Genomic DNA, 15,881 nt, shown 5'->3' with positions numbered 1-15,881 from the left:
ACAAATGCTGTGCACATTGGGCTGTCTGGCTCAAGTACCCACCGAAGCTGGGTTCGAACCGGCAACCCTCTGATTACAAGCACATAAGTTTAGCCCACTGAGCCACCCGTTGCTGTTAACCATGTGTTTACAGTGAATCAGTGTCTATATAATCAATATCTATAACCATATCTCAAGTAGGAGTCTAGCAGTTCAGACATGTTTTGGAAAATTGAGCAAAATGAGTGGATGTACCCTGCTATCAAGGTGAACCAACATAGCAGGAGAATTGTGTTTTATACGTTTGAGCTTGGTTTGTCGGTGTTTTGTGACCAATCAGGACTTAGAAGTCCTCATCTGGAATTATGAGAGTTATGGTTTATCAACTGGTTGCTCTCAGTGCTGGGGTACTTGGTACCTGTTGCCAGAGTGTGATGAGAGCTGTAGCTTACTAATTAACAATATTGGTTAGCTAGCTAGATATCTAGTTAGAAAGCAAGCAAGCTAGGTAATCAGTAGTGTTAGCCATCTATGGCGTCACATCAAAGTCAAAACTCACACACGTAAATATTCCACTCGCGAGCGCAAAAGTGAAACTCGCCAGCACACGACGAAGAGCTGTGTGTGCGTTCATCATAATATCACCTTCTCTAATGTATTTTTCTGCTCCCAACGGCATGGTTGCGCTCGCGCACAAAGCGCATTTCCTTCGGCCGCTCTCCGCGCTTGCGTTCTGCCGGAGGGAGGTTTTGACAGTTTGGTGGCGGAGTCATACCGTTTGTTAATTGTTAGTTGTTAATTCTTTCTTATAATTTTGAATAATATCCAAAGTAAGTCTGTTTATCATTTAACAAGTCATCTTAATAATGATGCTGTCTAAATGATTAACTTAAACTAAATGGATAAAGTCAGTACTAAAATAGCTACTGAAAGCTTTGATACAAAATGCTACAACTACGTTAGTAATACTCATCTTAAGTGGTTGCATGACGAGGTGTAGAAATTATGTATGGTCTATGGAAACTCGTAACACATGATAACGTTACCGTTTGGAGATGCCGAACCTAATGCCTGCCTCAGCATCCCAATAACGTGTGTCGCTGCATTCTGTAACTGTATCTGTTTTATATTGATGGAGAAACAGGAAAGGGGGCAATGAGAATGGGTGAAATTATACTTTTAACGTAGACAAACCATACTTCATCCGCCAATAGCGTTCGCTGTCAGAAACGGCATGACTCCGCCCTGTCAAAACCGTCTTCCATTGCTTGGTCACCTCAGATCAGTTCAGTTCATTTTTATTTCTTGTGTTTTAGTTAGTTTTACTTATTTCTGTAAATAACACTTAACCAGTAAGGCACCCAACTAATTTTGATATAGAAGCAAACCTAAGATCTTATATGTCAGACATATTTCAGACAAGGCACATTACAGGAAACTCGCCAGTCTGAGTCTCTGTTTCAAATGTGACATCCAGAGATGATTATAAGGCTAAATGTCATTCAACAGGCTTTCGAATAGACATTAATGTAATTAATGTTTCCGTGAAAGTGTGAATGTAAAAATGTTTCTAAAAACAGTATATATGTATAATTTACAAATGAATTGCCTCCGATGATGCAATATATAGTATGGTGTTCCAGTTTCCTCTCAGATGCAATAAAGGTGAATTGGAGTCTCTAAATTTTACTTAGTTATTTAGTTCTATTATTAAAGTGCATTTCTAAATGGATTGCCGTCCCATCCAAGGTGTCCCCTGCCTTCAGCTCCTTAGCAAAGGCTCTGGGCTCACCATGATCCTGTACCTGATAAATAACTATAGAAAATGGATGAATGAATATTTGAATTTTAACAGAGGAGTGAGTGATAGAAGTTTCATCCATCTTCCACAGGGCGCAAGGACGGGGATGCCCCCTAGATGGAATGTCAGGTTAGGGTCTTTGGACTGCAGGAGGACACCAAAGTGCCTGGGAGAGACCAGGGGTGATTTCTGAGCTTCCAAACAGGGCCAATAGGTGGCAGTCTGGGCCCTGCTACATCTCACTGTTTTTCCCTATTGATGCACTTTGCTATCTCTTTTTAACAAGTTTTCCCATATGTACATGGATCATAACTCAGAATTTATATAAGGTGTATAATACACAAGGTGTGTTATTTTAAATTCAAATGTAAAATAAAATTTCACTTTTTTTTGTCATTTATTTCTTTTATTTACTGTTAAATAAATTACTGTTAATTACTGTTAATTAAATAAAATCTAGTTTCATCACTTCCCATGTATCAATCTATTTTCTTCATTATTATTGCATTGAAAAGTGTATAAGTGAGTAAAAGTCCCACTGCCAGTATAATTTTAATGCCCTGCACAGCTGAATGTATGTCCATTTAAATAAATGATGAAAATAAAAATAAAAAAACATAGTCTTTTCATACTGAGGTGTATCAGAGTCACAGACAAGCTCTATGGTAACCTCTTCAGAAGGTGTGAGCTTCACAAGTTGGCATTAAATTGTGTAAGAACATGAGGAAAAATACTTTAGAAAGGAACTAAAAACAGTAGAAACAACAGAAATGAGGATTGAAAGAATAATCAAAGTTCTGCTAAAACAAGGCCTCAAGTATGTGGAAAAGGTTATTCTCATTTTAAGAATGAAAACCTTATTAAAACAGCATATGAATTGTTTTTCTTATTTTTTGTTGTTTCATATTGCTCCTTGAATTTCTTGATGCATTCTTTCAGTCATCTTCCCTTTCTCCTTCCTCACTTTTTCTTCATTTCCACTTTTTCGCCACTAGATTGTCATCTTTCTCTGTGGTGGAGTCAAATCATAGAATGTAGTCAAATAGGATTATGTCTTCATTTGTTAGTCGTTAGTAACTGTTAGTAGCTGATATCAGTAATAAAGCAATAATCCAGTATCAGGTTTTTCCTTGGTATACCCGGCCACTGTTATTATTAGTATTATTGTTGTTAACTTGTAATATTTATCAGGTAATTTGCCAGTAGTAGCACTAGTATTGTCTAAATATCAGTAATTGTTAATAAGAATATTAATTTAATATATGCCATATGCCAGTAAATCAAGCTATGTAATGCAACATATGCCAGTAAATATGGCGATATCGAGCAACATATGCCAGTAAATAGGGCTATGTAAATATTTATTGTGAATAAAGATAAAGAGCTGTGTTATTATGTGTGATATTATGTCACTGGGAAAGTGAACCAGACATTTTTGCATAAAAACAGAGACATGCTCTTGACACAAACCAGCTCTACATTAATACCTAAACTACACAAAGCAAACTGTGCCATTACACGGGGTGCAGACGAGGGCCAATGCAGAGGATTGTGGGATACCTTGCTTTGTTACAGGGAAATGAAGGGAAGGAAATGTGATTAGGCTGGAGGGGAAAAAAAACGGCAAATGAGTGTTTGGAGAGGAAAATCATGGGAGAGAATGGAGGAACAATTAGAGGCTGAAGTGGTGAATGAGTAAATAATGAGGGGTAGCAGGGTACCTAAGAACAGAATATTAGGAAATCAAGTGGTGACATTTTAAAAGGATTGGGGAAAATAAGGGAATGTATTAACAGGATTGACAGCAAATTAACAAATTAATGCAACAAAACAGGTGAAATTCAACTTAATCAGCATAATACACATGTCACAGTACCAAAAAGGGAATATTAAAGAATGAAAGAATCTCTGAAACTGATTAACTACAAAAAATGCTTTTAATTTTGCAAATACCTTCATGCCATTTAGCCAAATCCTGATGCTCAGAACTCTGCTATAGATCTAATGCACAAATTGCACAAATTGGCACTTCACAGTACATGTTCCTGCCAAAATCCACACAAAAATTCAAGAAGGTACTAGAGGTCAAAAAATAAAATGTAATTTTGACATGTGCCAATGTGAATCAGATACCTGATACTCAGCTATTATAACTTACGTTCCAGGTAGTTGCGGGCCATGAACTTGAGCACCTCATCAATCAAGATAACTGGGAAGGACAGCTGTAGCACCACCATCCACTGAGTGACATTTAAATGAGTCAGCTTGAAGATCATCTGAGAAAGAAAAAGGCAGACAATACAATTACATATTGATATGGCATCACTGGGCATAAACACACTTAGCTACACAATGTGCTGTGTGGCAAGATGCCTAAACAATACACAAGAGAAACGATCTGGGAAAACTGAACAGACCAGGTATAAACATAAGACATTTACAAACGAGAGAAGGCCGTTCGGCCCAACAAGCTCATCTGGGGAGAACTCAACTAATAGCACGTTTACAGTTAGGATATTATTTTAAAAACATAGCATAAGAGCACATAGAATAATAGGATACAAAAAGAGCATGAGTAAATAGAGATGAAGGTGTTCTGGAAATGCAGTGAGCTAAGGGCTGGCCTTGATGGAGAGCTGTGGTGAGTGAGAGCGAGGAGAAGGTTGCAAAGCAAGTAGACTCACGGGAAGAGGGTCCACATAGATGATCAGGAAATGGAGGGACATGGAGAGGGTCATGGCACCCAGCAGCCAGCAATTGCTCCAGGGAGGCATGCGCAGCAGTGACTGATTCTCAGAAAGGCTAAAAGAGAGCGTTTGGTCACATGACTCCCAGACAGCAAGATCTTACAGTATAAATGCAAAGATGTATTCCTTGTTCAGTGGGAACTGTTTTATTAATTTATTACCTCTGCTATTATATAACCAATTTTATTCTGCTAATAAAGAATCGCAGACTGACCTGTTGAGCGCATTACACATCTCGATGGTGACCAACACAGACAGGGCCATGGTCATTGGTGGGGCAGCCTCAAAGATTTCACATTCAACACCTGCAAAGTCTTCATTCTCATCATGGCACTGCATGAAGTGGGACTGAAAAAGAGATACAGGGCTAATAAGAGAATGCCTATATTACCTTTGGCGTATTTGTGTTGTATCTGTCAAGTTTCCATGACTAGTCAATCCCTGCAGTTGAAATTGTGCTCTTCAAGCAAAGCAGCATAGTAGGGTAGTAATAGAGTTAAGGTGCACATCTCACCAGCTGGTAGAAAGTGACCTTGGGACCATCTTCACTATACAAAAACCACCAGGCTGCAGCACCGACTGTGGCTGCGCCCACATAGCCTAGGGGGAAACGGGAAAGGAATGGACTCAAATCGGACTCCACGGCCAACTGAGTCAGCCAAGAGGATTCAATGGCACACACATACCGCCGATGGCCAGGTATCTGAAGAAGAGCCAGCCAGAGATAAGTGGCTCCTTTGGGGAGCGGGGGGCCTTGCCCATGATGTCCAGGTCTGGGGGGTTGAAGCCCAGGGCGGTGGCAGGAAGGCCGTCCGTTACCAGGTTCACCCACAGCAGCTGCACTGGGATCAGAGCCTCAGGCAGGCCCAGAGCCGCTGTCAGGAAGATACTGGAGGCACAGGGAGAGGAGAAGGGGTTATGATGGCAACGGACACCATCCAGGGGAGCGTGTTAGCACACTGAAGGAAACTCAGCTCACCAGACAACTTCGCCCACGTTTGAGGAGATGAGGTAGCGGATGAACTGCTTCATGTTGTTGTAGATGGCACGACCCTCCTCCACGGCCGACACGATGGAGGAGAAGTTGTCGTCAGCTAGGACCATCTCTGATGCAGACTTGGCAACAGCTGTGCCAGAGCCCATGGCAATTCCAATCTCAGCCTTTTTCAGGGCAGGGGCGTCGTTTACGCCATCACCAGTCTGGAAGGAAGAAGAGAAGGAGTTAAAGTTATGCAGGAGGGGGTGGTAGTGAGCAGACTGCCTAATGGGAGGAAAGTGGCCCCTCCCTCACCATGGCAGTGATCTCATCGTAGCTCTGCAGGTACTCCACGATCTTGCTTTTGTGAGCGGGCTCCACACGGGCAAAGCAGCATGCCCGGCGGACTGCCTCCTTCTGCTCGGATGTGGGAAGGTCATCAAACTCACGTCCAGTAAAGGCCCGACCAGTGACGTCCTCATCCTCACCGAAGATGCCAATGCGACGGCAGATGGCCACCGCTGTCCCCTTGTTGTCACCTGAGAGACAGAGCATAGGCTGGTATCAGCTGAAGACGATGAAAGATGGACATGGGCGAGCAAACAGGCACAACCAAAAGTTGTTCAAATAACAGACACTGTCACGTGTAGAGTGAAAACGGAAGGACTGGATGAGAAAAAGTGAGAAAAGCAGTGAAAGGAGGAGATAGGATGACAGGACGGAAGCGTACTAACCAGTGATCATGATGACGCGGATTCCTGCAGCCCCGCACAGCTCGATAGATCCAGTGACTTCCTTACGTGGAGGATCAAGCATACCCACACAGCCAACGAAGGTCAGGTCAGTCTGAGGGGAGAGAGAGCACAGTTCAAAATCTGCAGTACTTTTCTGTTTCACACTGTTTCCCATCTGCTTTTAATGTGCTACTCTAATATATCTATTCTAACCATCAAAAACAGAAATTTGACAAATATTCAACACTTTCCTCCTCGGGCTTTTAGGACCTTATCTTACAGTTGCAGAATAGAAGGTGCCCAATTTCTGTTTTGCGTCATGTGTTTCTCCATCCGGACCCCCTTCCATTCCCATGCCCGTACCTCATATTCTGCAAACTTGGTTGAGTCCTCCAGGTTCATCTCCTCCGTCTTCAGAGGGGTGTCACGGGTGGCGAGGGCCAGGCAGCGCAGGGTGTCCCTACCAGTACCCCATTCCTTGATTACAGTCATGATTTTATCCTTGACAGGGGGTGTCAGGGGTACCCGGGTGGTGCCAACACGCACATAGGCACACCTATCAATGACTCCCTCTGGGGCTCCCTGTAGGCAAAGGCAGCAAAATGCTCAGCATGGGCAAATCTGCTCTTACTGAGTTCTGTAAGTTATAGTAGTTTTAAGGGGTGCTGTCAACTACTCATTTACATTTGGACTCACACTATGTATTATTTAGTCATTCCGTGCAATATTTACCTTAAAAATAAAACCATTTTTAGCAACATTGTCCAGAGCCTTCACTAAAAACACAGATCAATCCAACATGTCCACACATAACAAAGCAATTTAATGTCACAAATTAATCTGAACAGGGTGTATTTGGATAAAGGGAGGATACCAGTGCCTGAAAATCCAGAGAGGAAAAAGAGTGAGACACTCACACTACCCATAGATTCATCCCATGAATGTGTTATACAGACATGCACACTGAGTTGAAGAACATATACCTTCACAAACATCTTGTTGCCAACAGCGACACGAGATGATTTGGCTGGCGAGCAATAAACGGACATGGACTTCCTGTCACGTGAGAACTCCAGGGTGAAGTCCTTCTTCATCAGTTGCTTAATCACCTTTGGTGCAGAATCAATGTAGGAAGCTTAGAACTTAAGTTATGACACAGGCACATACTTTTTCATTACTTAGCAAAATTCTTCCATACACTGCACCAGTCGGATGGTTGAAGGTGTTTATCGTGTTACTTACAGTACAGCAGGTGTTGGCTCTCTCCACCTTGGACAGCCCGCGCACCTCAGTGTTGAACACGTTCATCTTCTCAACCAGACAGCAGAGGGCAGTCTCTGTAGCCTCACCCACCTTCTCGTAAATACCCTTAGACTGGGGGGGGGGGACAAGTTCAGAGGGAATTTAGAGGGAACTTAGCAGCTGAAGGAGCAGCAACAAGTAGAACAAGATAAGGAAGCCAAGAGGTTAGAAAAGTATGTCGATCCTGCAACCAATATGGAAAGGCACATGTGGAGAGTCTAAGTGTTCTTGCAGTATGGAGAAAAAGGTTAAAATTCTAGGATTTTATGTTTTTATGTTTAATCTGAAATATTACTAATGATTATTGATTATACAGTAATATTTTTATTCAGTGTTATTTGTATCTTGCACATTTTTTATTGTGTTCTGTAAACAATACAGTACTAGAAACCGTGTCATGTGATCTGTGGGAATGATTTAATTTCATAAATATTTCCATAATGGCAAAGATATACATGGGTGAGTGTGCACACTCCTGTGCATTTATATGAGTACACTTAAGGGCTCAGGGTGTGCTCACATTTTAATGAGCAAAAATAAATTAATAAAACTCAGGATAGAATGACTGGGTGGGAAAAGGAGAAGGAATTTCAAAGCAAAAGGGAAGGTGCAGCAAGGGAAAGAGTGAAAAGGAGAGGAAAAGATGGCATTAGGAAAAGTAAGGACTTATACTGTATTTAAAAGAGCCTGTGTCTGCTGCCAGTACACTGCCCTGCAGTCCATTAGACAAGCTCCACAAGACTAAACTGTCAAACACCTGATAATTGTTCTTGCTGTCACCCTCAGAAAAGAAAGATTACTGCAGGATCTGGTAGCATGTCTGGAATGCTCAAAAAGATTAGGAAACACCAATATGTCCTGACAGAGTACAGGCTCCTTGTGTAGAAATCACTGCCCGTGCTGGTATTTCGTTAATACAGTGTCTTTCCACAAAACCCACTAAAGGAAAAAGAGCTGGCTGGAACTGACAGTACCCATGTAACCTAGGAACTTAATAAGATTTCTTTTTGCTGCTAGCCAACTGGGCTAGTTCAGTATAAAATGCTTTTGAATTTCTTTTGTACTAGCCAGTAGGCTAGTGTTCAGTTTTTGTAAATGATTTGCCTCAGGTGAGTGGGCGTGCTTAATTTCCAGAATAATGAAGCTATTCTGTGTTAACAAGGACATTTTGATATCAATTTAATATCATTAAGCTTAGATTTGATACTTATTCGCTATTCTTGCTAATATCACTGTGCAGGCAGGTATACTCACTTCATTGTAGTCCAGGGAGGAGTCATTGCACAGGGCACAGATGGTGGCCAGCTCCACAAGGCCGTCGTACTGGCCACACTTCACGGGGGCACTGCCCTTGGTACTGGTGGGAGAACACACCACTGCTATTTGAATTTTGTTAATAAGGGTATCAGTCCATTATACCACAAATAGCCCACGAAAGTCAAATTATCGTAGACTAATTCTGTCAATACCTTCATGGATTTTGACATTCTTATCATGACGTCCCTATATTGCCCCTAAATATTTGGTCGTAATTAGAGGGACTATAGTACAATCATTGCGTATATACATGAGAGACCAATGCATAGAATACTCACACTTCTCCCTCGGGGGTATACTTGGACCCAGAGATATTGAAATCTTCCAGGACAACATTGTCACCTTCCACTTTATCAATGATGAACATCTGCAATGAGACAGATGGTGACCATTTGCTCAGCTTCCCTGTGACTCATGTGCCACATGACTCATGTGTTACAGTCTGGCAGTAAAATGAACCGACTGAATACTCGTGCCAATCCGGGCTCACCTTGGTCACACACATCTGATTGGTGGTGAGGGTGCCGGTCTTATCGGAACAGATGACGGAAGTGCAGCCCAGGGTCTCCACGGATGGCAGGCTCCTGACAATGGCGTTCTTCTTGGCCATGCGGCGTGTGCCCAGAGCCAGACAAGTGGTGATGACAGCTGGCAGACCTGTAGTGAACAGCAACCCAACATTGCGTTCAGAAAGACATGTGTGCACATACATATGGATAGCCAACAGGGAAGAGTAATCTGTAAGAATGAGAGGAGTACTTTTGCAGCATTGTTGATGGACATAAAAAACATCCTTTGGTGATTAGAATGATAGATAGATAGATAGATAGATAGATAGATAGATAGATAGATAGATAGATAGATAGATAGATAGATAGATAGATAGATAGATAAAGATTAGATTAGATTAGATTAGATTAGATTAGATTAAACTATATGGATTAGAATTTATGTTTGATGTCAATGTTTACATGTTTAAGCCAACTGGAATGTGTTCCAGCATCGAGGAGGTATGGGTATGGAAATGCACCCTCCAGCTCGCAGTCAGCACCATACCTTCAGGGATGGCAGCAACGGCCAAAGCCACAGCGATCTTAAAGTAGTAGACGGCACCGCGGATCCATGAACCGCCGTGGACGGGGTCGTTGAAGTGTCCAATATTGATCAACCACACGGCGACGCAGATGAGGGAAATGACTTTGGAAAGCTGCTCGCCAAATTCATCCAGCTTCTGTTGCAGTGGAGTCTTCTCCTGCTCGGTGGCTGCCATCTGGTCACGGATTTTGCCAATCTCAGTGGAGACACCTGTGGCCACAGCCACTCCGATGGCCTTTCCTGCCGCAATGTTGGTACCCTGAAAGTCAAAAAGACATTAAACAAACAGAGGCCAGGATCAGAACTATACAAATGAAAGATGAAGAGGTGGTGGGATAGAAATATGACACTGTAAAGAGGTGTTGTCTTAAGGAGACCATCGGTACAAATGTAAGGCCAATAAAGAAAAGCAGGGGGATGCTCACGGAGAACAGCATGTTCTTCTTGTCCTGGTTCACAGCTCTGGGGTCAGGAACGACATCAGTGTGCTTGATCACACTGACAGACTCACCTAATGGAGAGCCATGGGGAACGTGATACACAGAAAATGTGGCAGATGTAAAGGCATTTTGTTTTATTTAGTCAAAGACTACACAGCTAAGTAAAGTTTAGCTGCAATGTGGATATTATAGTATTCGAAGCATTTTTAAGCAGTGACAATGTTAGAGAAGCAACATAGAGAAAGAGTAAAGTGGTTGACTGACCGGTGAGAATGGACTGATCGACACGGAGGGTGGTAGAACGGATAGCAGTAATCCTGATGTCAGCAGGCACTTTGTCTCCAACTAGGAGAACCATGGACAGAGTTGTTAGTCTATTTCCTCTAGATAGGATAATATTGCAATGATGTAAAAGCTTAGCATCATAACACTGCTTCAAAATGATTTTCAAGATGCATAATTGAAGATTACTTTGTGGTACTCTTAAAATGCTCAGATTATTATAATGTAAAGCAAACTCTATGAAAGCATGATGAAAAGGTATTTATACAGCTTGATTCCGATGGAGTGGTGCTGAAAGTGAGAAATAAAGCTAAGCAGTACCTAGGGGCAGCGAGAGACAGTGGAAAATTAACAAATTTGATGGATAGCAGGTGTCCAAAGGAGAAAAGGAGTTGGAATGGAAAAGAGAGAGCTTCCCTTTTCTTTTCTCAGCAAGTTTACTCAGCAATCTAAATCTTTCCCCCGCTTTCACATCTCTACAAGCTCAGACAGACTCTTTTTTTCACTGCTCTGTACCATTGATGTTACCCTGTATTGTCTCCTGGCCAACACCAATGAACTAATCAGAGCTGCTTTACAGTGTCTTTTTAATGACTTCACGTTAATATTCAGGGGCAAGAGAAAATTTATAATTAATATGGTATGTTTTTAAGGAGATCTTGAAGGACAGATAGGAGGTAATTGATGGTAAAAAACGGTGGCAGATAAGGTGCCTCACCGGACACTTCCACGATGTCCCCGGGGACAATCTCCCTGGCCTTGATCCTCTGGACGCTCTTCCTGTCTGCGCGGTACACCTTCCCCATTTCCGGCTCATACTCTTTCAGAGCCTCAATGGCACTTTCTGCATTACGCTCCTGCAGACAAAAATTCTTTTCCTATTTCTGTGTTTTTACTTGCGAACAATGAGCTTCTGAATGCTCTGTTAATTGGTTTGCATCACTTGTCCTTTCTAATTATCGTGTTGTGCTTAAACTCTAAGTTTATACTGCAATTTAGTCTAGATTAACAGTGACTCCTCATCTGCTTTGAGTTAACCATGTTCGACCTTTTAAACACTGTGCCATGTCCAGCACACTGCAATTACTCCTGTCAGAAAGTACCATGTGCCCCTTAACCTTTGCTCTTTAACCAGCACTGTCCCATGCCACTGACCTGCCAAACTCCAACCACGGCATTGGCGATGAGGATGAGTAGGATGACGAAGGGCTCCACAAACGCAGTGACGGTCTCTTCACCTTCCTCAAACCAGGCCAGCACCTGACCAAGGGAAAGACAGTTTGGAAAAGGCATGAGGCACAATCTATTCAGGTGTAATTGATAAGAAGATGACCAGGAGGACATTGTGGTTATTAAACCTGGCAAGTCTTAACCCCAGCATATACCCTCAATATATGTGTGTGTAGAACCTTGTCTGTCAGATTATGATTATATTTACGAGATTTTGTAAGGGACACTCTGGGGATTATGACAAAAAATATGATACATTTTCCAGGCTCCCTGATTCTCTGCTCTTCTTTCCTCTGTCTGATACAAAGATCCATCAGTTTTTGAATTTTTTGATTAATTAAAAACAATATTCAATGGTCCAATAAAAATGTCTTTAATCTGAAGGCTTTATATTGGCCTTTCATAACCATATCATCTCGCCATCCTATGTAACTGTAACTGTTTTGAGTACTTCTGCTATTTAGGATTAACCCTATCTATATCTCCAAGCCCAGTGCTCTCGTTACGTTCTTTACCTTTTTTGCTGCCAGTCCCTCAATCCCTCCATCCCTGACCTTTCCTGAAGGATACAGTTTCTCTCCCTGGCTTGAGACTTTCTTAAAATAAACCCATTCCCCCTCTACCCCTCTCTCTTTCTCTCTCCTCAATTCTCTCCTTCTAAGGCCATAATGACAGCTGTATCAGGACAGAAGGGTCAAGGTAGGAATTAATGTCCACCATTTTCAACCTTCAGTCCTCCTCTCTGAAGTAAAACTCATAGCATGACAACAGAGGGAAGCAAATGTTCATTTCCATTTTCAAAATACTGTACAACATTGTTTCAGATATACATAGCATACAAAAGCATTTTATATCGTTGAATACATCTCCATACAACAAGGTTTGGTTGCTGTGAACATCAGACTTCCTTGATGTAACGTTTCCACAGCCAAGTATTTCGGGGAGAGCTGACTTCCTCTTTCAAGCAACTGCTGTCTGTAGCCAGATTAGATTTCTGCCAAGAAAACCCTGTGCCAAAGCTGTTGTTTACTCTCAAATCAATAAACACGTCAGAGGCATCATGTAGCCTGGATCTAATGTGACTCCAGCAGGTTTTGGATGGGCCCCTCAAGAAGTCACGTCAGCTCTGATGACACACTATTAGGATCACCACTCATCCCAGTGATGTTCCCTGAGCAGCACTGAGACAGCACATGGAAACTCACGTTGAGCCAAAATTGCAGACACTTGGACAGAGATCAAAGGTAGTGGAGGGCCAGGGCTAGTTGGGATCAGTTTACTTATCAAAACGTTCAGACCTGTGACCCCTGGTTTGAGATTTAAACCTTTTATCAGCTCAGTAACTGGCCAACTTGCAATTGGTATTGTTCGATTGATTGCGTCGTCAATAATGTGTTTCCAAAGCTCAATAAAGCATTTCAAGAGTTATTTGGGGAATGGATAGAAACATCCAGATAAACATTATTTTTGTTAACAGTTGAATTTTATGTGTATTAAGTTTCAAACTTGCCTTTGTTTCAGCTCTGGTGATAATACCAGCAAGCGAAAAAAATAAATAGATTGGTTTTACTCACAAACGAAATGCAGGCAGCCAGCAGTAAAATTCTGACCAGCAAATCCTCAAACTGCTCAATAACCAACTCCCAGATACTCTTTCCTGTGACAGGGAAAGGTGGTGCGATAGGTATTTAGTTCACTACAGTTTTCTGGTAAATCAAATTATATTAGTTTATTACATCACATAAAATCTAGTTACTGATAGAGACAAAACCAAACTAAATAGTACTACTGCAACTGTGAAATGACATGTTACCTAAATAATTATATATAATGTGTAATTAGTGCAATTATTGCACATTGTGGATGCAGATGAAAGAGCAAAAAACACAATTATAATGAAATCAGAAGAATAGAGGAATATCTATGCATCTCCTAAGAAGAATAGAGGAAATATCTATGCATCTTCTAAGCTTCGATATTGAAGAAAAAAATCTATCTTACCTTCCTCAGCTGGCAGCTCTGTAAACAGATTTAAGTGGATGTAAGAGAGAGAATTATAAAATACATTAGTAGACTCAGTCACTTCAGTTACTCAATAGTTAATACTAGACTATTGTACTGATCTTATTTACAACATAAAAGACAATTCTGTGACAAAACATATAAAACAGCAAGCGTTATATTATTGTACATACTACTTGTATATTTCCCAAACAGGAATATCTCAAGAGTTTTTGTTGTACTCTGTGCTATTTGCTCCACAATACGAATTACAGCATTTCAGAGTTAAATTCATCTTCATTGAACAATCATAAAGTTACCCAATGAGCATCAGTTAAACAAAAATGTAACATAAAGTATGGCTCACAAAGTTATTTCCTCTAAATACAGTCAGAACCTCTTCAGGTTCCCTGAGGTTTCCTGTTCCACAGATTCAGAGCATAGTCTCCCTACCCCCATGCATCACCCTCTTTGTCACACTCTGTCCTATTCCTCCAGTCACTCAGGTCCCTTCCACAACCTTTATTCTCTTCTACCTGCAAACTGCCAGTAGCCAGACATTGTAAATCCACAGAACGCATCAGAAAGAGTGTCCAAAGCACCGCCACTGCACACATCACTGTGAACCACAGGCCAATACAATGTCATGCAGCTGTGTTGGACTGCTGGATACACTCAACATCCTCTTAAACAATATCCAAAGCTGAACATTGACCAAAGGAAATTCAATGCATTGCCCACTCACTACTCTACAAGTTTATGGTTCCTTTCTCTACTATTACTGTGAATACTACCTAAGTAATAAACATCATTCTAGAGATTTCCTTCCTTTCTGGCTACCTGCAGATGCACTAGTCTCTCTGAATTCCCTAGTGCACCCTCTTTAATTGACACCCATCTCCCAGTACTCTGCTCAAATCCCATTCACAATCTCTTTCCCCATCCAGTTCCTTCACTTCTCTCACCGTTGTAGCCATATTTAGTCAAGCTCTTCTTGAACTGGTCAGGAGTTAAGCCCGAGGTTTCATTGACCCCAAAATAGGCCAGGCACTCAGAGGGGCTCTTTGTGTGAGAATTCTCCATCTTTCTAAACAGAAAGGTGAAGGGAACTCAAAGAAAAGAGCAAAGTCTAAATCTATCCAAGTCCTATTTGCGTTCTTTCCAACTTCTGCCCTCCACTCCCCTTTAAAAATGTGGGACTGGGACGGAAGAAAGCCCCTTTTTGCTCTCTCTCGCTCACTCTCTCCTCTGACTAATCTCTCCCTCCTTCTAGCAGAAGTGCCGTACTGACAGAAAGTACAAGATGACAGTGACTTAGTTTGAGTTTTATATGTCCACAAGGCACCGCTTTGGTGAAGACACAGCCTCAGGGCTGCTGCTATTGGTCAGGGAAGCTCCACATGGAGCCGGGGGCGGAGTTTTGCCGCAGAAAAGAGGAATGAGTTGGTGGAATTCGGCAACAACTGTTGAGGGGGTCGGAGTAAATTGGAAAGGCAGTCTGTTTTTGGAACATGCATGGTCAGGAGAATGGGGTGGGAGGGAAGGGGCAGTGAGGTGAGCTGAGTGAGTAATGGGAGGCCATTGACTGATGGCTCAACTGTTTTATGCAGAGAGAGGAGGAGAATGTTAATGAAGCCTTAATGCAGTATCTACACATAAGTGTTATGCTAACACAATGACATGGGGTTGAGTGGAATGATTTACTACGTACTACTACTATGATTTACTATTTTAAGCTACTTACATGCAACAGTTATATGAAAATAACAGTTAAAATAAATCCATGAAATATAAGTATAGAAAGTTATTTAGAAGATGTTTTTATCCAACGCGACATACAACTGACAAGGCAAGATCAGCCAGTGCCTGTAGCAACTGGGGCTTAAGGGCCTTACTTGCAGCCCCAAAACTGAAATCACTCTGCCGACCCAAGCAAACTAAGGTCCACACCTCAGGACAGATCGTTACTGATATGTC

The 15,881-nt window shown here is 41.8% G+C and overlaps 1 protein-coding gene across 2 annotated transcripts; it reads right to left on the bottom strand.

Moving 5' to 3' along the window:
- Positions 1–2,319: 2,319 nt before the first annotated feature.
- Positions 2,320–15,215, bottom strand: LOC111840495 (sarcoplasmic/endoplasmic reticulum calcium ATPase 1-like). 2 transcript variants are annotated; one of them, XM_023805396.2, is made up of 24 exons: positions 14,870–15,215; positions 13,905–13,922; positions 13,478–13,560; positions 11,829–11,933; positions 11,392–11,530; positions 10,656–10,736; positions 10,377–10,462; positions 9,913–10,210; positions 9,347–9,513; positions 9,135–9,223; positions 8,794–8,896; positions 7,480–7,611; positions 7,221–7,346; positions 6,601–6,819; positions 6,238–6,349; positions 5,819–6,042; positions 5,507–5,727; positions 5,214–5,416; positions 5,042–5,127; positions 4,742–4,875; positions 4,465–4,582; positions 3,939–4,056; positions 3,341–3,384; positions 2,320–2,789 (listed from the first exon to the last, which is right to left on the bottom strand). In XM_023805396.2, exons 1-23 carry the CDS (start codon positions 14,985–14,987, stop codon positions 3,380–3,382), a joined length of 2,985 nt encoding a protein of 994 aa, XP_023661164.2. In that variant the 5' UTR covers positions 14,988–15,215; the 3' UTR covers positions 2,320–2,789; positions 3,341–3,379. The 2 variants fall into 2 exon arrangements, with proteins under 2 accessions (XP_023661164.2, XP_023661163.2); XM_023805395.2 differs by lacking the exon at positions 3,341–3,384.
- Between the last annotated feature and the right edge of the window lie 666 nt (positions 15,216–15,881).

Source organism: Paramormyrops kingsleyae, chromosome 5, assembly GCF_048594095.1.
Source record: "Paramormyrops kingsleyae isolate MSU_618 chromosome 5, PKINGS_0.4, whole genome shotgun sequence".
Lineage (NCBI taxonomy): Eukaryota > Metazoa > Chordata > Actinopteri > Osteoglossiformes > Mormyridae > Paramormyrops > Paramormyrops kingsleyae.
Note: the sequence above shows the minus strand (reverse complement) of the source record. Positions and strands in the feature narration are given on the sequence as shown.